Here is a 23149-nt window from a genome sequence, read left to right as displayed (position 1 = left end):
GCTCAGGACAGCCCCCCAACTGGCAGCAGCCCGTTTTCGTGCCCAGGCAGAGGAGGCGGAACCCACTCCGGTCTCAAAGGAGATTCTCCCCGAGGTCAGAGGGGACAGGAAAAGGCTCGCGTCAGCATGGGCAGGCGGCATCAGGTCCACACTGGAGTGGTGGCCTTCTACGGGTACAGGCTGGGAGACGACAGGGAAGCAGGTCCATCCAAGTTGTGTCTTGACAATGGGCCACAGACAAGGTGGCACACAGTCAGATATACACATCGCTAGGCTGCCACTGTCCTTATCACATTTAATCCTCACAACACCCCTGTGAGGTAGGTATTGCTGCCCCAGCTTACACATGAGGAAGCCGAGGCTCACACATGCCCAGGGGCACACAGTTGACAGGAAAGGTCTGCGATCCCAATGGCGGGGTCTCTGCATTCCAACCATGCCCCGCCCAGGGCGGTCAGAATTCTCTTACAGTAGCAAGAAGACAGCTCCCACGGACATGGGGACACGGACACACACACACACACAGCACCCAGAAAAGCCACCACTGAGTTGGCACCTCTGTGCGCCATAGTTCTAGTTCAAGAGCATTTGGGGGACACTCCTGGCCCAGTGGTTTGTTCTGACATTTTGAGAAAAAACAAAAGCTATCGCTGCAGGGCACGTGCCTCAGTGGTCCACCCAGCTGAGGGGAGGTCAGGGTCAGGCTCAAGCATATCCCTCTGGTGTTGTGGCTGCTGCACGCAGGAGGTGGAGGCTTGGGGGAGCCTCAGGTACCCACAGCAGACCCACCCTCCCCAACAGGTGGGGGACAGGTCCTCTAAATCTCGCTCATCTGCATCCTGGTCACCTCAGATGTTACGAATGACATTTAGATTTTTTCTGTCCAACTTCGCTGGGAAAATTCTTTTTGCCTCAAGAGTGTCAGGATAGCACTGAGAGATCTGAATCAGATGTTTCTTTTTTTAGTTGAACCTAAATAAAGTTAGGAATCTCTCTCTCTCTAACTTAATATCTTCTATCTTTTTCTTTTATTTCCATCTTAGAAAAATGAAGGATGGAAATAAAGATGGAGAAGAAATAGCCTAGAAATTCAGTGCAAAGAGAGGTGTTCATATGGACACCACCCGCTGGGGACACAGATCAATCACTCTGGGGGAACAGAAGGATCTCTAAAAGGAGCTGAAAGTATGGCAGGCAGGGAGCTTAGGGCAAGCCCTCAAGGCCCAGCCTGACAAGACTCTGGGCCTGCCCACCTGGTGGTCACACGCAGGCCTCGACAGTGCAGGGGCCAGGCTCCCTCAGCAGGGGACCTGCCACCCAGGGAGGAAGGGAACCAAGGCGGTACGAGGACAGTGGTGCGTGCGCTCAGAGAGTTCGGCTCCTCCGGTCACCCGAACCCCATAGATGCGGGGGGTGAGCTGTGTCAGGCCACCTGCTCACACGTGTTCTCAATGGTGAGAGCTGTCAGTTCCCGGATGGGGCTCAGTGGGGCTGGGGACATCAGACATGGGCTCAAGTTCCCCAGAGAGAGGACAGACACAAGAGGGGACAGAGAAATGGGCTTCACAGGGCGTGGCATGATTGCTTTGAGGCTAAACTTTCCAAAGGGAAGCATCGGAGTTTCTGTTCTGACTTAAGACGTTCTGACGGTTCACATTGGGCTGCCCCGGAGAAGGAAACTTCGCATCCCGCGTTCTCTCAGTTCCCTGTGTGAGAGCCACCAGGGTGCACACGGTGTCCGCCTCCGGAGCCCCCAGGCTCCCTAGTGCAGTGGCAGCCCCCCCCCCCCCCCCCCAAGCAAACGTTGCCCGCAGCAAGTGCGGGCACTCACGGCCTCAGCAAGCAGGGCTCAGGCTCCTCTCCTCGTCCTCATCCTCCTCTTCCTCCTCCTCGCTGTGGGCAGATAGGTTTTTCCTCTTTACCTGTCGCTGGGGGGTGCTGCTCTCCAGGGGGCTTGGAGAGTGACACTGTAAACATGGCTTCTTGGCGTGCTGGCGGCAAGGCTGTGTGCCTGAGTCACTGCCCGGGGAAGGCACTGAGGTAGACCGGGGGGAGGCCCCCGAGACCCCGTCCACCGAGTCTGTGGGACTCGTGCTGCAGATGGAGGAGTACCCCGAGGTCACACTGTCCTTGCCTGGCTCCCTCCTGCCGTGGAGCAGAGGCTGGGGCCCCGGGCTCAGAGGTGTCTGGGTGCCTGGTACGTAGGCGCGCACATCCTGGCGACCACCGGCCTCCGGGCAGGCCTCCTCGTCACTTGATTCCTGGCAGCAGTGCTGTTCTGGGTTTAGATAGACCACGGTGACATCGAGGATGCCGCTGGGTGCTGTCACTGTGGGAGACGTGGGGAGAGAGGTGAGGCGCTGAGCACTGAGTACCCCCTGTCCAGTCAGGACCCCCCAGGGGCCCGTGTCTGGACCTCGCTGCACAGCCCCCCGTACCGCTCTCCTTTGGGCAGGAGGTGGAGGGGGCCTCTCACGGTGACGTGGGGGACGGTAGGAAGTGACAATAAACTGATCATCAAGAATCTACTTAATCCCCAGTGGACACAAGAGCAAGCAACCGGAAAGTCAGCAGAAACGGCCAGACCTAGGGTTCCTGTGTGTTTAGCTGCCCCAAAACACAGGGACGGAGCCTCTCACAGGTGGCCCTGCAGACGTGCACAAGGCACAGAGGCCAAAAGGGCGGTGGCCGGCACACGTCACACAATGTTATGTGGGTTCCAGGCAAGGTCTCTTCTTCTTCCCCTGCCCTGGTGAGGTCCTTCCATCAACACGGGCCTGGCTGGGGCTGGAGAAAGGTCATCTCTCCTCCCCAAGGGCTGAGAGGATGCCCGCCCCACCCTGGCCCTGCTGTGCTGTTCTAGGGGCTCTGCTGCCTCACGCCTGCCTGTGTGCAGACGCGCTGTCCTGCAGGCGAGGCAGGGGTCTGGCGTGAGACCCCCACCCCTGGAGCCTGAGGCACTCACCGTCACCGTCCTTCTCGCCCTCGCTCTCCTGGTCACCCTCGTAGCCCGAGCAGTAGTCCAGGCTCCAGTCCAGGAAGCTGCCCAGCAGCACCTCCTCCTGGCTGGACAGCTCCGCGGTGGGCGTGGTGACGAAGCTGCCCCTGTCCTCCTGGAGGCTGTTCTCCCGCTTCCTGCAAGGTGGGAGAGCCAGGGGCCGGGTCACGGTGGGCCGCAGCGTGGGAGCCTGCCCTGGCCCAGCGGGCGGTGCACGGGGATGACAGGACGACACAGCTTCCCGGCTGCCTGCCCTCAGGAAGCTCACGTCAAAGGGTCAGAGAGGCGGGGCCGCAGCACCGTGACAGTCAGCACAACAGGACTTTGCAGGATCACCAGGAGTTCCTCAGGTGGGTGAGTGGGGAGGGCAACTTATCCCAGGTGGTACAGCCAGGACATGGACGCGGGGGACACGTGTGGACATGCTCGTGACACGAGGGTGGAGATGGAGGGAGCCAGGGAAGCGCCCAGGACAGTAACCAGGCAGCAGCTGCGGGGTCGAGAGTGACAGCAGTGCTGTGGGACAGGGTGGCCGGCACACATCTGACAAGTGGCGGGGCCACAGGCTGAGCTGGGTCCACCCTGGCTCAAGACCTTCCTCCCTGAGCGGGAGCCAGGTTAAAGCAAGAAGCAAGAGAGAGAGCTGCTCCGGAGGGAGAAGATGGGGTGGCAGGCGGGCAGGACCGGGCCCGGCTGCATTTTTTGCGGGCCCTGCTGCTTCTCCTTGCTACGCCTCAGGAGCCCCCTGCCTAAAAGGGGGGAAGGGAGCCCCTCAGGCAGCTGTAGCCGTCACAAGGGAAGCCAGGCCCAGTGCGCAGGAGCCGACGCTGCGTTGTGCTGTTGCAGAACGGGGTTCACTCACCGCTTGGTTCTTCTTCCCGACGGAGAGCTGAGGAAGGCGTGAATGTCCCCCGTGCTGAGGAAGGACGTGGGCTCCGGGCTGCCTTGCTTCACGCCCAGAGCTGCGCACAGCTGCCCGTAGCTCAGCACCTGAAACGAGGCCAGGGTTAGACGGATGAGGCCCCGGGGGGCAAGCGTCTGGGGGTGGGAGGTGGGGGCGGGAGCACCTCTTCCCGGCTGATCTCTTCGTAGCGCTTGTCCTCGAATCGCTGCTTCACGGCGGTCAGAGAGACTTGCCTGTAGTCCTTGGGGGCGTCGTCGTGGAAGCTGCAAACAGAGGGACACGTGAGGGACAGCGGGGCCACATGCAGGGCTCTGGGGCATGCCTGGAGGATAGATGGGGCACCCTGCGGCTGCACAAACAGGTAGGCGTGCAGAGACTCATGACCCAGCAATTCCGCTCTCAGCAGTGTTATTCGCAGCAGCCAAAGGGGTGGAAACCCCGATGTGGTCCGTCCATGCAGCAGAATGTGATTCTAGAGGAACATTACACAGGTGACAAGCTGGCCACAAGGGGCCATGTGATGTACAATTGCATTTCTGGGAAATGTCTGAAATGTTCAGAATAGGCGAACCCACAGAGACAGAGAGCAGAGGAGTGGCTGCGGGGTTGTGGAGGGATGGGACGGATGGGCAGCACGGGCGTGACTGCTGAGGAGTGCAGGGTTTCTCCGAAGGAGGAGGCGATGTTCTAAAATTGATGTAGTGATAGTCACACAACTCTGAACACAAATCGCACACTTAAAAAAGTTTAGTTTGTGGGGCGCCTGGGTGGCTCAGTTGGTTAAGCGTCAGCTCAGGTCATGATCTCAGTCTGTGAGTTCGAGCCCCGTGTCAGGCTCTGTGCTGACAGCTCAGAGCCTGGAGCCTGCTTCAGATTCTGTGTCTCCCTCTCTCTCTGCCCCTTCCCTGCTCATGCTCTCTCTGTCTCAAAAATAAATAAAAACATTTAAAAAAAATAAAAAAAAAAAAGTTTAGTTTGTAAATAAATGTTCCCAACTTATCTGGTAGGGAAATAAACAACTCGGGAGGGGAATAGCCTAACAACTTTTGGGAGGTAGTATCAGGTCAGCATGGTTTGCACCCCTAGTGTGAGCGGCTGTGGGGTCAGACACACACGACCTTCACCCGTGCTCGCCGCCCATCAGCTATGAGCGGGCACAAGAGAAAACTCATGAAGGACACTCTAGCCCCAGGAGATGCTGCCAGGCTCCTCACGGCTGGACTCACAGCTGGAGAGGGGACCAGCAGCAAGCACCGTCTATGAGGAGCAGCAGTCCCGGGGCAGGGGGTGTCTGGCCTGGACAAGCCGGCGGGGGATCCGGGGCTCAGGTCAGAGGTTGGGGTCTAGATGTTCTGGATCCCAGAGGTGTCCGAGGACAGGCAGAAAGCGGGAGCACCCCAGGCCTGCATGCAGGGAAGAGGGCACTGAGTGCGGCCTGGCAGAGGGAGGAGGTTGCCGCGGGTTTGGGCAGATAAGCACGTGTCAGGAGCGGGGACCAGAGCAGAGGGGGAGCAGGGCCACGGCACGGGGCGATTGCGGCCGGCCGACTCCTGAGCGAGATGACACCGTGTCCCACGCTAACACTATCAGGGGTCAGGCGGCGGGCCCCGATGTTCCCCTGCCCGTCTGCCACCTGTGGAGTGAGGCTCGGGCTGGGAGTTGTTGCACGTGCATCAAGTGTTATCACTGTGGAAACGGGCAACACGGCTGGCCTGGCGCTCTTAAATGTCAACCCTGAGACAGGCAGCACGCTGCAGAAGGTCTGTGTGTGGGCCCGCACACGAGTGAATTCCCCCCTGATCCCTGAGGACACACCCTCTATGGCAGCTGCGTGGGGGACTCATTTCCTTTCACTTAAAAAAAAAATTCTTTTTTAAATGAAGTAGGCTCCACATATAACATGGGGCTTGAACTCACAGGCCCGAGTCACATGCTCTACTGATGGAGCCAGCCGGGCGCCCAGACTCACCACTTCTGATGAAGGCTCAAGACACAGGGTATGAGGTCTTCACAAGAGAATCCGGTGATGTCCCACAACCTTGTGGTCCAGGGCTGTGCTGGAGAGGAAAGCAGGAATGGGGGGGTGTTCTGACGGCCCCTCACGTCCCACTGCCCCAGTGGTTGTGTGTGGAGTTTTCTGGAGCTCAGTGTTAAAAACGCCCCACAAACAGAGCCTGTGTGCTCACTGTCAACAGCATGGGAGATACTTAAGCTAGAACATCTCTTAATCGCACCCCCACAGAATGGCTTTTAGTCCATTCTGGTGTCTCCTCCAGGAAAGACGGGCAATGCCTGTTCTCCATCTCCATTGTGAGAATCGTGTCCCGCCTTCTGGGATCCCCAGTCCCTGGTTTGGCTCCTGCTGAAGAGCAGACAGGAGGGCAGGCTCCTTACTCTGTCCGTGGGTCAGCCGCGCGAGCAGCAGGGCGGCCGCGGCCAGACAGGCCGGAGCATAGGCGGCCAGGCTGGTGTGCAGCAGGGACAGCTCACACAGGAAGCCACACAGATGCTGGGTTCTTGGGGCCTCAGAGACCAGCGTCAGCAGGACATCCTTGTAATCAACCACAGTGGGGACCTGGACGGGATCGGGAGGTGGGGTCTTGTGGGGTTTTGGCACGTGATCACGGTGGCTGGCCCCACCAGTGTTCACACTGGACACCAGGGTGTGGCGGTGATGAGCCCTAGCCCTGGCCTCTTGCCCTCTGGATCCAGGAGGACTTTCCAGAGCAGGAAGCTCAATGCCATGGAGGGGCCCTTGATTCCTCCTGTCCCCTCCCCTGACTTCAATTCTGATTTAAAAGGAAAAAGCATAGGGCTGACTCATCTTTGACCAAGCAGGAAAGAATATCCAATGGAATAAAGACAGTCTCTTTAGCAAGTGGTGCTGGGAAAACTGGACAGCGACATGCAGAAGAATGAACCTGGACCACTTTTACACCAGACACAAAAATAAACTCAAAATGGATGAAAGACCTAAATGTAAGACAGGAAGCCACCAAAATCCTCGAGGAGAAAGCAGGCAAAAACCTCTTTGACCTTGGCTACAGTAACTTCTTACTCAACACGTCTCCGGAGGCAAGGGAAACAAAAGCAAAAATGAACTACTGGGACCTCATCAAAATAAAAAGCTGCTGCACAGCGAAGGAAACAATCAGCAAAACTCAAAGGCAACCGACAGAATGGGAGAAGGTATTTGCAAACGACATATCAGATAAAGGGCTTATATCCAAAACCCATACAGAACTTATCAAACTCAACACCCAAAAAACAAATAATCCAGCGAAGAAATGGCCAAAGGACATGAACAGACACTTCTCCAAAGAAGACATCCCGATGGCCAACCGACATATGAAAAAATGCTCAACATCGCTTATCATCAGGGAAAGACAAACCAAAACCACAATGAGATACCACCTCACACCTGTCAGAATGGCTCACGTTAACAACTCAGGCAACAACAGATGTTTGGCGAGGAGGCAGAGAAAGAGAATCTCTTTTGCATTGTTGGTGGGAATGCAAGCTGGTGTAACCACTCTGGAAAACAGCATGGAGCTTTCTCAAAAAACTAAAAATAGAACCACCCTACGACCCAGCAACTGCACTACTAGGTATTTATCCAAGGGGTACAGGTGTGCTGTTTCAAAGGGACACAAGCACCCCCCATGTTTATAGCAGCACTATCGACAATAGCCAAAGTATGGAAAGAGCCCAAATGTCCATCGATGGATGAATGGATAAAGATGATGTGGTATATACACACAATGGAGTATTACTCGGCGATCAAAAAGAATGAAATGTTGCCATTTGCAGCTACGTGGATGGAACTGGAGAGTATTACGCTAAGTGAAATTAGTCAGAGAAAGACAAAAATCATAGGACTTCACTCATATGAGGACTTTAAGAGACAAAAAAGATGAACCTAAGGGAAAGGAAACAAAAAGAATATCAAAACAGGGAGGGGACAAAAGAGAAGAGACTCTTAAATATGGAGAACAAACAGAGGGTTACTGGAGGGGGTGTGGGGGGGACGGGCTAAATGGGGAAGGGGCATCAAGGAATCTACTCCTGAAATTATTGTTGCACTACATGCTGACTAACTTTGATGTAAATTAAAAAACAAATAAATAATAAAAGAAAATAAATACATAAAACTAAAAAAGGAAACGGCAAACGGCCACTTACTCGAATCCTCCCTTCCAGGGCAGAGATGATCTCTCCCATCATCCTCACCAGGTCTTCATACTTGTAGGTGTTGTCCGTGAGCCAAACTGCCTCTCGGATTGTCAGGATCTCTCTGCTGATGAACCTAGAACGTCAAGAAGGGGTCTGAGCACGGAGTCTGCTATCCTTGCAGGCCACGGTCACATGAGGCCCCAATGCCAGAGGGGTCAAAGAGCGAGAGGACCCGAAGAGGTCGCGTGGCCTGGCCTAAGGGTCTGCGGAGGAGGAGGAGGGACCAAGGCTGGCAGTGGGAGTGGCCGGGCTGCCAGGCACAGAGGCGTTTCTGTGAAAGGCACCCACGGATGACCTGCCCGGTTGATCCTCTTAATGACCTGAGGATGACAGCAGCTTCTATGGAGCAGAAACAACAGTTTAGACCCAGAAGGCAGGTGAGCCGGCAGAGCCGGAGCTGCGGGGTGTCTGAAGGTCTGTGCTCAGCACGGGGTCTGGCCGCAGGAATCCCGGGTGTCCCTCGTCAGCCAGCCACCCTGTTCTCTCCTCTGCAGCAGCACCAGGGAGCAGGGAGCGTGCCGGTCCAGTGACCTGCCGGGAAGGGAGCAGGGCCCGGCTCGTGGCCGCTCCGTCCTGGGGGCCCTGCAGCCGGCCCACTTGCTGTCAGCTTGACAGAGCGAGATGGGAGGTGTGGGGACTGCAGGTGCACGAGGCACGAGGCCGGAGCGGGGCCGATGGGGGCTGGGCACATGGAGCACTCAGGGAGAGGCTGAGGCAGGCGCTGCCCTGAGCAGGGGTGGGGCATCTCCTCTAGGATCTTCTTAAAAAACATCTCGCCACTGGCCCATCGGTGGTCCGGGATTTTGGTGACTGATTGCTAGGATGTAATTACCCTGCTCAAACATGAGAAGGCGGAGCCTGTCTGTTCAGCCACCTCTGGTGACGGTGGGTCCACCGAGCACGCCGGGCGCGGGGGGAAGGTTGGCGTGTGGCTGCCTGCTGGCGGCCCCGAGGCCATGCTGGTCTACAGACCACAACTCCAGCTCTCGTCACGGCCATGTGACCAAGATTGCTGCAAGTGGTCACGCTGGCCTCAGGGGTCACGGGGGATGGCAGAGAGTAAGACGGGAGCTGGGGCTCTCCGTGACCTTGTGACATGGGAAAACTACCCCAACGGCATCGGCCTGGAGCCCTTGTCTCTGGGTCACTAAGCAAGAGAAGTTGGCGTCTCGAGTTCATGCCGCCGCGTGTGGCCATCTGTGCCTCACCCCCCAAGGTCTACAGAGCAGGACGGTCAGCCTGCAGAGCCCTGCCCAGGGGGACTGGCAGGCCATGCGGGGGTGTCTGGTGTAGGGAAACGAGGACACGCACGATGTGTGGTGCAATCACTGTCCACACCGCTTCTGAAGGTAAAGGCGGGCTAACAGGTACTGGCTGAAGGACCGCAGGTTTAGGTAGAACGGAAGATGGTTCCATTGGAAGAGTCCGAGCCGCCGGAGTGCAGGCAGCTGTGTAAGGAGGTGCCCTGTCTACGTGGCGGGGGTCAGCTGGGGGCGTGAGACCACCAGTTGCAGGTGTCTGACGACACAGGCTTGAGAAGTGGACTGCCGCGAAGTGGTCTCTCCCTGACCTCGGGACCCCGGGGCAACCCACTGGGCCCGTCCCTCGGTGCCATGTAATCCTCAGGAGCCAGGGGAGGAGGGGCCCGGCCTGAACCTGCCCGAGCGAGGCCCAGTTCTGGGGTCCTGCTCGCCAAAGTTCAAGTCTGCCATCCCCACGTGGGAGAACTATGCTGTGTGGGCACTCCCTAAAATTAAGACCCCCATCTAATGAGGTGGGACACTGAAAGGCCAGCCTGTCATGTGTCATCCCAAAGGCCCTGCCCCGGGGGCCCCGTACCGGGTGCAGATGACCATGCAGGCGATGCCCAGCAGCTGGAGCCTGTACCGAGGCACGAGCCTCCTCCGCAGGTACCGGTCCACGCACTCCACAGTCAGGTGCAGACACAGGCTCGTGAAGTCCTTCATGGTGGCGACCTCCACCAGCCAGTCAATCAGGATGTACCTGCAGGGAGAGCACCAGCCCTGGAAACTCGGGCACACATTTGTGAGCGTCCCATTCTCGCCTGGCCCGTCCATCCAGAGGGAGTGAGCCGGTCTTCGGCAGCATTGCCCGTTGACCCAGGAACTTGTCCCAGCCTCAGGTGCGGGGCAGGCCCCACGTCTCCCACCTTTGTCCTTGGGAGGAAGCTGGGCTCACACATCTGTATACCCTGCCTTCTCCCACAGCCACTGCCAGGTACCGAATGAGCCCAGACACAGGTCAGGGGTAAGGTCGGTCCACCTGGTAGAGTGGGGACGGACAAAGATCCCAGGAATGGGGAAAAGTCGCTTGAAGGGAGCAAGACCTGTGGCCCTCCTGCAAACCCACATTCTCCCCGAGGAGCAGCTCACCCATGGGGTCATTTCTCACGACCCTCTGCTGCGGGGAAAGAACCGGCAAGAAGCTAAAGGGGGAGGATGCATGGAGCCTGGCAGAGGTTCTCGGGCACCCAGCAACTCTGACGGAGCTGACAGATGCAGGATCCTCCTCGAGGGGCTAAACCCAGGGCCAGAGACATCACGCGGGAGGGCTGGGGGCCACGGCAAGGACACCCCAGTAGAGTAAGTGCCTTTCTGAACAAAAGAGAGGAGACCCGGGTCTCTAAGCAGAGGGAAAAGAGGGACCAGAAGTGAGAGAGCAAAGGAAGATGAAGCTGTGGGTTCTGGGCAAATGTTCCAGGTGCCGGGCAGAAGCACCTGTCATAGGCAGAGGGGAGGAGGGAAGGGTGGGGCCGAGGTGGTGGAAGAGAATGGGGAAGAAGAGGAACCTGTGTTTCCTCCAGGACGAGGAAGACCACTTGAGCGCCAGGTGTTTGGGGCTTAGACCAGCCACTACGGGAACAGAGAGGAAGCTGCCTTACCCGACTCAGCAACATTAACGATTTGAGTTACGAAAACAAACCGAGCAAATTGTGCACTTCAAAATGGCTAGATCTGGGGCACCTGGGCGGCTCAGTCCGTTGAGCATCTGACTCTTAATTCCAACTCAAGTCATGATCTCACGGTTCGCTGGGATGGAGACCAGTGTGGGGATCTGTGCTGACGGCATGGAGCCTGCTTGGGATTCTCTCTCTCCCTCCCTCCCTCCCTCTCTCTCTCTCTCTCTCTCTCTCTCCCCCCCCCTCTTTCTCTGCCCACATATACAATCTCTCCCCAAATAAACAAACTTAAAAACACAAATAAAAAAAAACAAAAATGGCTAAATTTGAAACACCACGTGACACGTCAATGACTCCTCAGTGTAAAAACAAAGGTGGATGTTGCCCGGTACAGAGGAAAATAAAAAGTTCAACTCAAAGACTGAAATTATACTACTATTTCATTTGAAAACTATATATATATATCAGTCCTCGTAAGGAACAAAGTGCGCCCTCCCCTGCCGAAAACAGAAGAGCAGCAGCCCCAAGAAAGGGCCGATAGGGAGGGGCACACGGTGTTCTCCATGCACACCTAACAGAAGGAAGGACAGCTGGGCGAGGAGGGCGCTGCCACCAGCACTGGCACAGGGTTCAAAAGCATGACAGCTTGATGACATTTGATGCAGCAGCAAAGGACGACCCACCCTTGCACTGTGTGCAGGAGATCAAGCCTCTCCAGCAAGGCCTGATCCTTTTATTTTAATTATTTTCTTAAAGTTTGTTTATTCTGAGAGCGACAGAGGCAGCGTGAGTGGGGGAGGAACACAGAGAGAGGGAGAGAATCCCAAGCAGGCTCCACACTGACCGTACAGAGCCCAGTGTGGGCCTGAAACCGACTCACTGTGAGATCACGACCTGAGCCGAAACCAAGAGTCAGAGCCCCCAGGTGCCCCGAGGCCTGGTCAGTTTAAATGTAAATGCCCACTGAGCAATTATTATGAGCTGGGCGTCGTCTGCTGGAGTGTAACCAGAGCCTCATCGTTATAAATCCAAAGTGTATTTGAAATCGTTTGGGCTTAAAAAATGGTCTGTGTTTTCCACTTTACTTCCTAGCATATTCTGCGTCTGAGTGAAAAACCTTGGGGGAGAGCGGGCTGCAGGAAGAGGCAGGGTGCGAGGGCTGGACACTGCCCGAGAAGTCACACTTGACGGCCACGGACCCTCCTGCACCACACCAATCCTCACTTGAGGTGGTTGTTTGGCGGCCAAAACTGGGCATATGGATCCCCTCACTTTAGAAAGACACTTAACGTGCTTTCACACATCCTGAGGCTTAAAAAGGAACTCTGGAGCACAGACATGGGGGATGTTTGCTCTTCAAAGCCCCGGATAACTAAGGCATCGCTGGCTTTAGAAAACCACACACACACACACACACACACACCACACGACGGGCCCGTCATCCGGGTGCCCGGCGGTCACTCTGCCCCCACCCCAAGCAGACGCCCTCCCTCAAGGGCCTCACCTCATCGTGTCGCTGAGTCCCTTCTGCACGGAGAAGACCTGCTGCTTGCTGACGGCACGGGAGGCCTGGAACAGCCGGCGCGCGACCCCGTCGGCGACCTTCCCCTCCAGTCCGAGCTGGCCCCCGTTCGCACAGGCTTTGGCTAACGACAGCTGTGGGACACACAGGCATGTGAGCAGGAAGCCTCAGGCTGCTGGGGGAGAATTGTGGGTGCACAGCGGTGCTGACGCCTCAGCCCCCTGGAAACAGCGCACCTCAGGTTTTGACTGTTCTTTTCGAAATAAATGGCGTATCTCGTGATAACATGTCTTAAAGGGGACGAAACACGCACCACAGAGTCAGCACAGCAAAGCAGCCAAAGCTGGTTGGAGGCTCAGGTGATCCGGCTTTCGTGTGTGTTTTTTTAAAGTTTATTTTGAGAGCGAGCGAGCACGTGCAGGCGCACTCAGGGGAAGGGCAGAGAGGATCCCAAGCAGGCTCCACACCGTTAGCACAGAGCCCAGCGTAGGGCCCCATCTCATCAACTGTGAGATCGTGACCTGAGCCGAAATCAAGAGTTGGATGCTTAACCAACTGAGCCGGCCATGTGCCCTTCAGATGACCTGGCTTTAAAACCTGGATCTGTGTGACATCGCAGGCACACTGGGGAAAAACGCTCTGTGCCTCAGTTTCCCTTCTCGTGAAGCTATGGTGACACCGCTGTGCACAGGCCCCGCTGGCACCCTCTAGGCCCCAGAGACTAACTAGCAACCGTTTCTGAACACTTTCCTTCCAGATGTTCCTACACATTTGTAACTGTGTCCACGCATTCCAGATCATAGCACACGTACGTTTTATCTCTTTGCTCACCTAACAATAATACGGCTCCTTGCGACATAAACGCCTGGAAGCACGTTTAGAGTGTCTTCCTGGCGCGTGTTCACTACTTCGTGGAACATCTCTGTGCAGCCATTGTCGCGCTTGCCCTGCCTGCACAGGGTGGCTGTGCCAAAGTCTCTTGCTTCTCCCGCCCAAGTATTCTCTGAAAGGGCTGCACCGATTTTCACACCAGCTAAGACCATGTCGTTCTAGTGCACCTCTGCCAGCAAAAACTGCTACCGTTAAAAATGCGTATTTTCAGAAGTTAACAGCTATACACTCAACATGTACAGAAAAAAAGATACCTATACACCTATCATTCGTTAATGTGAGCAGCCACAATCTCGTTTGAATGTGTGGTCAAACACTCCTGGGTTCTGACCGTTTCTTTTCTTTTCTTTTTTTTTTTGAGAGAGACAGAGAGAGAGAATCCCACGCAGGCTCCACATCCACATCATTAGCACAGAGCCCGACGCGGGGCTCAAATTCACGAACCATGAGATCATGACCTGAGCTGAAGTCAGATGCTTAACCGACTGAGCCCCCCAGGTGCCCCTGACCAGCTATTTCTATTTCCTCTTCTCTGGGAATGTATGGAGACCCTCTGAACGTTTACTGGAATACTACTATTCTTACTGATTAGTTTGAGCTTCTAAGAAAACCACATGGCTCACTGTCACGTTTACTATGAATTCGCTGACTGCCTCAGGTGTAGCCATTACACTGCTCTGTCACACGTCAGGCTGGGCCGTCTACCACTTTATCATATCTTCCCTTTTAAGGGCAGATGGCTCTCCAGCAGTCAGTTGGTAGGGTGACAACAATCTGAGTTTCTACCTGCTTGGCCAAGGGGGACTTCCTCTGATTTGTCTTCAACAACAATTCTTTACGGCTGCAACAGGAGGGCATCTGGGGGACACCAACTGCAAATCCCCCATGTGCTGGTTCTAACACTGATGTCTCGGTGAGCAGGTCAAGCGACAAGAACAGGAGAACGTTCCACACACCCACCTGCTCCCAGAAGACTCCCCATCTGTGGCCACAGCACCCCCTCCAGGACAACTTTGGGGAGGGACAGGAATGTTACCAGCAGACGGAGTGTACCCGCACTTAAGAATGAAGAGGCCGGCCGGCCGGCTTAGGGGCAGTGGGCTTGGAGGCGACGGGGTGCTGGCAGAGATGAAGGAAACACTTCCAGGCTCTCCTCCCTGCACACCCCAGAGCTAAATTCCCATAAGGCCTGTGGCCGGCCCTGGGTCAGTCTTCCTGCCTACAAATGGGAGCCTGGGTGGTATCGGCCCCCCGGTCCCCACGGGAGGAGGCAAAAGAAGTTAGATAGGCGGGCTCCCGCCTCACCTGTGCTTCCCAGCAGCCTTTGGCAGCATAGTCCCTGAGTTTCCGGAAGCTGTGGAGGCATCGTCCAGGATCGGACATCTGTCAACGGGAGAAAGTCACCATGTTTTTATACAGCTGTCTCTGGAGAACTCAGAACCAACCCACGGGGCTCTTACATGTTCCTCCCGGCACCCCCAGGGGTCCACAGCTCGGTGTTCTTCCCAGCCCCTCATCCCCCAAGCGACCGTGGTCGTTGGGAGCAACTATGGGAGTGGCCTGCCGACCGCGGCTCCTGGTGCCCCGGGAGTTGCCCAAGGACCCCGTTCCAGCAGAACCTGCACCATTGGTACACCACCCTCCCCGCCCCGGGGGCCACTCACGTCCGTCCTCCTGTCACTTTCCCACAGGAGGTACGAGCTGGCCAGACAGCCCTGGCGAGCAGACTCTTCAAACAGGTCCCGGGCCTGCTGCTTCCGCTCTGCATCCTGGAGCAAACCCAAGCACGGTGCACTCTCTTCTCACCCCTTCTGCGGAGTCACCCTACTCGCCACCTCTCAGGAACCACCTCCGTGGCTCTTACTTAATAAAGCGAGTTAATTAAATGGGAGTAGAAGCGACCTCTCTACAGACATGCGCTTGGACAATGACTGGGAGAGCGAGCTTCCGAGCTCCGCCTCCCAGGCCCTGGGTCCTCCCAGATGACATTTGCGTCTGGCTGGGCCCCAGAGCCCTAGCTCTGCTCTGGGCCACCGGCCGGTCAGCCCTGCACACTAGGCCTTCCAGATAGGGACGCTGGGGGCTTTCTCAGGGCTGCTCCCCGTCCTTGCTCACTCTCAGCGCCCCTCCCCGCTTTAACAGAAAGCCTCAAGTGCAGCGAGGCCAGTGGGAAGAGTGGGAGGGACTACCCACGGCGCACTCAGGCGCTCTGCCCGCTCCACTGTGCTGCCGGTTCAGGGTTCACACCCGCACGGCCTCTCCTGCTTTCCGCTCGCCTGCTGGTCCTCGCCGTGTGCGACCACAGAAGGACGAGCAGCACGGAAGCGCGGGCCCGTGCTCCATGGCTCCGTGTGCTCACCGGGGCCAGGGACACATCACCCAGCACAGGGTCCAAGTGGACGGACCAATCGACTCACCTCGAAGAGACTCAGCACTCTCCCCAGGCAGTGCAGTATGGATGCTCTGTGAGTCTGAGACGACAGGAGGGAAAAGCGTGATCACCAGTGGAAAAGGAACTTCCAGCCAGCCACCCTTCCCGGTCTACACGTTCTCGTGGCCCCTGCCTGGACCCCTGCCGCACCGGGGACCGCTCCCTGATTCCGGGCCTCCGGGAGCCTCGGTCCTGTATTTCTAGCCCAACCCCCCATGTGACTCCCTGGGAGTACCAGCTCTGAGGTTTCCTGTCCCGCTGGCTCATCTGCAACCTGCCCCCATGCCCACACTCTCGATTTTCTGCACCTCCACTGTCCGGGGCGTCTGGCTTTACACCGTCCAGTGTCTCCACTCACCCTGTGCGGCTCGGACCGCCCGGCATGCGGGCCCCATGCGTGTTCCTCGCCGGGACTCACTCCCTGCAGCTGGCACTCTGCCCTGAGGCTCTCGTGAACCACAGCCTTGCAGCAGCTTCCAGACACCGACCACGGAGGGCGGATGAAGAGCCAGATGAAGGGCGTGCTGCCCGCATTCAGTTGCTCGGCGAGACTGAAGAAGCGAGAGGCCTTCAGGCCGTTCACTTCCGCACGGGCTTCGTCAGACACAGAAACTGCGGAGATGGGCAAGGTGTTAACTCAGGAGTGTCTCTGGAGCACAGGTGCACAGCGTTCTCCATGGTCTTTTCTGGAAGTCTAAATGCTCACGCCAGGGGCGCCTGGGTGGCTCAGCCAGTTAAGCGTCTGATTTCAGCCCAGTTCGAGCCCCACATCAGGCTCTGTGCTGACAGCTCGGAGCCTGGAGCCTGCTTCGGATTCTGTGTCTCCCTCTCTCTCTACCCCTCCCCTACTCCCTCCCCCCCCCTCAAAAATAAATAAACATTAAAAAATAAAATAAAAGCTCACGCCAGCTGCTGGTGCATAAGGAGAGCGGAGCCTCACAAGACGGGGACCCTGCGCCTTTTCTTCTCTATGCTGTGGGTCACCTGCCCCGGCTGGGGTCCTCCCGGAAGCCTGGGTTCTGAAGGTCTGGGAAGATGCCCCCACAGAGGCGTCACATGCCCACCCACCCTCTCTCCTGCAGGCAGCAGTAGCCTGAACTTCAGCTAAAGGGTATGGTGTTTCTTTTAGGGGTAATGTTCCAAATTTGGATGTTGGTGATGGCTGCACAACTCTGCAAATACACCAAAACCCACCAGACTGGACTTGAGATGGGGGAAGTGTATGGTAGGTGAGTTAGGTCTGGGAGTCACTGTGGGATAGGGGGGTGGGGCAGGGGCACCTCTGGGACCTGGAGGAGGACTGCCCATTGTCTCTATCAGTCACGACCCCGTCAACCAGCCCAACAGGGGCTACCTCTCAGCAAGATGCCAGACGTTTTATAGACAGAAAAATAGCGGCTGCCGCCAAATGTTTACGCACTTTGGGAGCGGGGACTGGACAGACCGCAGGCTGGTTCTGTGTGCTAAGCAAAGAGGTAGGCACTGGGAGAGGCGAGGGCCACGCAGGTTCTCCCATGGAGCACCTGCTCCATGGGGGTGAAGGAGATGGGCACCAGGCTGGCTCTGACCTGCTTGTACCTGCCTTCCACTGGAGCCTGGGCTACTGTGTCACTGATGCCTTGTAGCGTAAGGCACGCTTTGCTTGCTGCCCCAGAGTGTCACGGGGGACCTGCGGCCGAGCAGAGGAGCCAGCATCTACCCGCGGGCAGTGGGTTAATGGGACGGAGCGGGGGGCCGCTAGGGGGAGGCTGGCTTGCTGGAGTAGCCCCCATCCTGAGTCTCTGCTGACTGGGACTAAAGCATTTGTTAAAACAAGGTTTGTTAAAATAATTAAAGCATACGGAATCAAAGTTGATCAGCGGGCCCCACAGCAGGGCACCCCTGGGCACAAGCTCCCAAGGGGAGGCGGCGAGGCAGACTGCCAGACGTGGCAAGAGTGATGACAGAATGCTGACCCTGGGAAGGGCTCAAGCTTATCCTAAAACATCCACGCTGGGGCGCCTGGGTGGCTCGGCTGGCTACGTGACGGACTTGGGTTCAGGTCATGGTCTCGAAGTTCGTGACTTTGAGCCCCGCATGGGGCTCTGTGCTGACAGTGCGGAGTCAGCTTGCGATTCTCTCTCTCTCTGCTCCTCCCCCATGCTCTCTCTCTCAAAATCAATAAATAAACTTAAAAAATGAGTGAAATACCAATGCCAAGTGGGGCAAGGTCAGCCCCGGCCCCGCGAGGACTTACGGCCTTCGTTGTAGAGGTAGGCTATCCCCAGCTTCACAGCGGCTTCAAAATTTCCCTTTTCGGCAGCCCTAGACCATTGAAAACATAAAATGTCACCTGATTTCATTCCTTACGGCTTATGTGCCACCACATCACTTGAAGGTAGAACGCCTGATTTTTAACTGAGAACTTTTTAGGTAATACAGTTGAATGTCAATTATCCACGTCAGGCTGTGACACGGATGGACCTTAAAAACATGCTAAGCAGAAGTCGTCAGCCACAGAAGGCCACATGTTGCACAACTCTGCTTACGCGAACTGTCTGCAACAGACAAATCCATACACAAGAAGGCATATTAGGGGTCGCCAGGGGCAGGAGAATGCAGGGAGAATGGAGTCACCGCTAACGTCCACCCCTATTCATTTTGACTTTGTTTGGGGGTAACGAGAACGTTCTGAAGTTAGTGGTGACGGCTGCACAACTCTGAATGTATGAAAAGCCACCGTGTGGCACACTTAAATGGATGAACCATACAGTATGTGGCTTATGTCTCTGGCGGCCTGACCGGAACCACTGGCACGCCTGAGTGGCAGGTGTGGTCACTGGCACACCGGGGCCCACAGGCCAAGGGGCTCACGCCTGCTCTGCCCCCCCTCTGGGGCCCAACTCCAGCAGGACGATGGCATCAGCCAGGGAGCAAAATGCAGTAGGAGTTAAATCACACAGTTTTGATTTGAAGAAAAAAGGAAAGAGCATTAGGTGAAATTGCCACATGCAGGTGACCTGTAGCTGAGTCATGCAGACTGGTCCCAGCCCAAGTGAGACCCTTCAGAAGCACAACAGGAACTAATGAGTCAGGCTGTGCTGGTGGCACAGATGGCCAATGACTGTGCTGTGCGTGACTAGGTGGGTGACGCTGACAGTCCTCAGTCACTCCCTGGGTGGGAGGGGGGCAGTGAGGCGCCGGCAAAGGCGACAACAAGAAGGAAACCCTTCCCACGTCAGGCCCCGGGACACAGGCTGGCATGCCAGGGCGGCCCAAAGACAGGGGAAAACTGAGCTGTTCTCAGGGTGCAAAGATACCTTTCAAAGAGCTTCAGGTTCTTTGGAGAAGGCCACAGCTCCTGGAAGCTGGCACACGCCCACACACTGGCGTGGCTGTCCACCAGGTTCTTCAGGTGAGAATGCACCTGCAAACAGGGGGAGCGAGTGGGGTGGGGGGCTGATCAGGGGTCCTCCCGGAGGCCCGGCTCCTGGAGCTCTTGAGGACAGGACACAGACAGATGGGGTGTTCCTCCCCACCCCGGCGGTAAAGGTCCCCCCTTCGAGTAGAAGAAACAAGTTTCTCTGTGGCTGTAAAGGAGCAATGGGGGACACAGTGGGACTAGAAGGGGGAATGAGTACAAACACTGAGAAAGAGGGGGTGATACCCCGGTAAGGGTGTCTGCAAGGGTCAGGGAAACTGATGCTAACAGGAGAAAGGGAAATGGACATTTGCTCTGTGCTTCTCTGCCTGTCCTCTGCCTCGGGCCTGGCTCATGGGAACATGGCCGGAGCCTAGAAGTCACCAGAGGCTCTAGGAAAAGACCGATAAGTCACCTGAGTGGCTGAGTGTCCAAATCTTTTTATCGGCTCAGGTAGTGATCCCAGGGTTGTGAGTTTGAGCCCTGCAAACGCTCTGCGCTGAGCGTGGAGGCTGCTTGGGATTCTCTTTCTCCCTCTCTCTCTCTGCCCCTCCCCCAGGTACATACACACACTCTCTCTCCCCTCTTTCAGAATAAACAGGTATTAAAAAAAAAAAATTTAAAACGTAATACCACCCTGGACAGAGGCAGGAAGCGGGCCGGCTGGGAGCTCTGAACACAGGTGAGCATTTCAAGCATTAAAGTTCCCACTGCCATTGAAAACTCAGCACCCATGGATATTACGACCACAACGGAGGTGGCTTTGGGAGCGTGAAAAACAGGTACCTGTTGGGAGTTTTCCCACAGATTTGCTGTATGGCCTTGATTCAGTCGCTCACGATGAGGCTGCACCCCGTCAACTAACTCGCAGGGACCCTTTCAGGGCTCCATGTGACGGGAGGTTTGTCCTCGCGAATATATTTGTGCTCTTTTTAATACTATCTTATTTCTTGAGGGGTGAGAATTTCACTACCACAAATCTCACTGTTAAAATAAACATTGCAGGAAACACAACCGAAACTTGGTGTGCTATGTTTCCACTTTGCTGCTTGCCTGCAGTGGGGACCACAGCGTCTGTTAACAACATCACCCTTGTGGCCTCTGCCCTTCTTTGTAGCCAAATTTTGTCCCAACATTTAAGAACAGGGAGCCTTGATGGCATAACCAGCAGGTTAGTGACACCAGCAAGCTGCGACTGGCGCTATTTTCATCCTGCAACTTACAGCTCGGACAGCAAGGATGTCCCCGACAGAGAGCCATTTCAGGATATGAAAGAGCACATCTTCAGGGAGGCTCAGGATGGTTAGGTTTCGGGGTCTCCTCCTTATTCTCCGCTTTGTAGGGTAACAGAAACACTTGGCACACCTGCAGTGGATGACTGAAGAAAAACGGCACAATGGTCCGGGTGATGGGCTGGAAAGGAGCGGGCTGACAGTCACTGTCCCCCCCACCCCCACAAAAAGAACCAGCCACATGCCTACTCCCCAACGTTAAGGGAATAATGGTAGCTGAGTTCCGTCAGACGTCACCATTCATTCCAAAATTCAATAAACACGTATGGTGAGTAGCAGATAATCATGGAACTTGGCCAGCGGGAAAAGAGGCAGCAAGGCTGAGGAGGTTCTCCCGCATCTCACGCTCAGGGAAGCCGCTCGGACCCCTGCCCACGTCTGCTTCTATTTGCACACAGGGCTACACGGAAGAAGTCCCTCACCGGCAGGCACCTGGCCTCCTACCCGCTGCCCCCCTGCAAGACCCCCTCCGCAGGCCTTCCTACCCTGCCCGGCCCTGCCCCTGGGTCACCTACCAGCAATTAACGGGCTGCGACGGCCCCACGCACCCGCGGGGTGACCGGCGCCCACCGAGCACCTGGATGTGACCACCACACCTTCCTGACCCCGGGACTCTAGGTCGCACGCGGACTCGCTTAGCGGCCACGGTAACAGCTAGCGAAGGGGCGGCCGCGCTCACCGCCCCCCGACAGGTGCGGAGCCCCGCGCGGGGCGTTCACTCCAAGCCCACCCGCCCCCGCGGCGGCGCCGGGCATTTAAACCGCGCGCCGGGCGGGCGCCATCGGGAAGCCTCGCGCGCCGGGCCGAAGGGCTGGAGCCGCCCCGCTCCGTGTCAGCCCGCCGAGCCCCCCGCCCCCGCCGCCCGCGCCCCACACTCACCGCCGCCGCTCCCCATCACCGCCGCCGTAGCCGCCGCCGCCGCTCGCGCCCCCGGCCGCCGTCAGCCCCACGCGCCCCGCGCAGGCGCAAACTCGCCCCGCCGCCCGCCTGAGTTTTCAAATGCGCCCGGTCCTCCCATTGGCCGGCGGGGGGGAGGGGGGGGCGCGCGCCGCTGGACCGCCAGGCCCTGCCTCCTGCCCCGCCCCCCGCCCGCTTCGAGCGATCGCAATTGGCCATACCGGGACGCGAATTCGAACGCCGTCCGTGGATTGGTGGAGCCCGCGCGGCCGCCCCGCCTCCCCGGCCGGAGCGCGAGTCCCAAGAGAGAGCGGCGCCCGCTTGGCGGGCGGGGGCGTCGCTGCGTCGAGCGTGGTCCCGGGCTGCTCGGGCCGCGCGGGCGCCGGCGAGCGTCGTCCGCGGCGCGCGGTGGGCTGTCCGGGAAGGCTCGTGGGGACCCGCCGTGCCTCCGACCTCGCCCCACGGCCGCGCTCCCCGCCGCCCGCCCTCCCGCGCGTCAGGCTAAGAGACGGCTGGCTCGGCGCCTAGCCGCCGCGGACGCGACCGGGAAGCAGCACTTTCACGGACTCGGCTGGCGCGTTCGAGCCCTTCTTCCAGCGAATCGTGACTCACCCGTCCCTCGCACCGGACACCGTCCCTGTCTGTCCCCGGCCGGTCCTCACTGCCCCCCGGGAGCCCTTTCCGAAGTAGCATCGCCCACCCGCTGGCTTGACTGGCTGCGGCGCGTTGTGTTTTTTCGGGGCGCCGGGCAGGAGCCCCCCACATCCGACGACAAATAAAGCCTCCGGGGAGAAGCGCTGGGTGGAATAGCAGCCCTCCTCAAGTCAGCCGCCACCTCCCCTCTGTCCTCGACCCTTTCTGCCCTGAACCACCCAGCCGGGCACACACAGGGGCCATGGTGCCAGTCTGCAGCAGGAGACAGAGAAGGAAACGGTCACACGGGGTATGAGAGTCCATTAAGCTTGGCGCTGCTCCCCAAATGTCCCAAGTTCCACACAAAAGCATGAGGAGTCGGTGGTGGCCCCTTCAGATTTCTCATCCTTACTCACCTCTTTGGTTACTGTTTTCTGCCTTGTTATTGTGTTGTCCTGTTCCCCTGCACTGTGACTTTGTTGCTGGTCCCCCTCCAGGGCCAGAGGTGTGCCCTTCCAGCCTAGACACCTTGAGGGGATGATGAGCCATTCTCACTCCGCCCAGTCCCCTGGGGAGCCCCAAACCGTGTCCCTCAGCTGTCTCCTCTCCTTGTTCTTTCTTTATGTCTTTATCATTTTATTCACCAGGAGGTAAAGTTCTCTCATTTAAAAAAAAAAAAATTTTTTTAACGTTTATTTTACTTTTTTGAGACAGAGAGCATGAATGGGGAAGCGTCAGAGAGAAGGAGACAGAGAATGGGTAACAGGCTCCAGGCTCTGTCAACACAGAGCCCAATGAGGGGCTCGAACTCACGGACCGCGAGATCATGACCTGAACCGAAGCCGGCCGCTTAACCAACTGAGCCACCCAAGCGCCCCAAAAGTTCTCTTATTTTTCAGCAAACTGTGGGCCCTCACCCCCATTCTACGCCTTGGCAGGAAGAGCCCTGGAGGCCCGGCAGAGCAACGAGCCACTTGCAGAGGATGAGAAGGGCCCATTTCCCACTGGACATCCACTTGGGAGGGTGA

At 57.2% G+C, this 23149-nt stretch overlaps 1 protein-coding gene and 1 long non-coding RNA gene across 4 annotated transcripts in view; one reads left to right on the top strand and one right to left on the bottom strand.

Moving 5' to 3' along the window:
* Positions 1-278: 278 nt before the first annotated feature.
* Positions 279-21568, bottom strand: CCNF (cyclin F). The gene is made up of 17 exons (XM_027043536.2): positions 21471-21568; positions 20523-20677; positions 19199-19305; positions 18136-18203; positions 16258-16511; positions 15886-15939; positions 15133-15237; positions 14774-14851; positions 12560-12711; positions 9975-10139; positions 8085-8208; positions 6297-6477; positions 5872-5959; positions 4066-4165; positions 3861-3988; positions 2966-3135; positions 279-2329 (listed from the first exon to the last, which is right to left on the bottom strand). The coding sequence occupies exons 1-17, from the start codon at positions 21484-21486 to the stop codon at positions 1836-1838; spliced, it is 2439 nt and encodes an 812-aa protein (XP_026899337.2). The 5' UTR covers positions 21487-21568; the 3' UTR covers positions 279-1835.
* A 235-nt stretch (positions 21569-21803) lies between these two features.
* The window catches only part of LOC128313585 (uncharacterized), a 32383-nt gene continuing 31037 nt past the window's right edge, over positions 21804-23149 (top strand). For all 3 annotated transcript variants that reach the window (XR_008294490.1, XR_008294489.1, XR_008294491.1), the window contains exons 1-2: positions 21804-22431; positions 23021-23145. This is a non-coding gene — a long non-coding RNA (uncharacterized LOC128313585). The remainder of the gene's footprint in view (positions 22432-23020; positions 23146-23149) is intronic.

This window comes from Acinonyx jubatus, chromosome E3 (assembly GCF_027475565.1).
Source record: "Acinonyx jubatus isolate Ajub_Pintada_27869175 chromosome E3, VMU_Ajub_asm_v1.0, whole genome shotgun sequence".
In the NCBI taxonomy this organism is placed as follows: Eukaryota; Metazoa; Chordata; class Mammalia; order Carnivora; family Felidae; genus Acinonyx; species Acinonyx jubatus.
Note: the sequence above shows the minus strand (reverse complement) of the source record. Positions and strands in the feature narration are given on the sequence as shown.

Bases quoted from the DNA above. Each gene is read 5' to 3' on its own strand.
- CCNF (XM_027043536.2), bottom strand. The intron at 15,238-15,885 runs GTGAGTCGATTG...GGTTTGCTCCAG, and splicing joins GAGTGCTGAGTCTCTTCGAG to GATGCAGAGCGGAAGCAGCA. The intron at 3,136-3,860 runs GTGAGTGAACCC...CCCACCTTGCAG, and splicing joins TCGGGAAGAAGAACCAAGCG to GAAGCGGGAGAACAGCCTCC.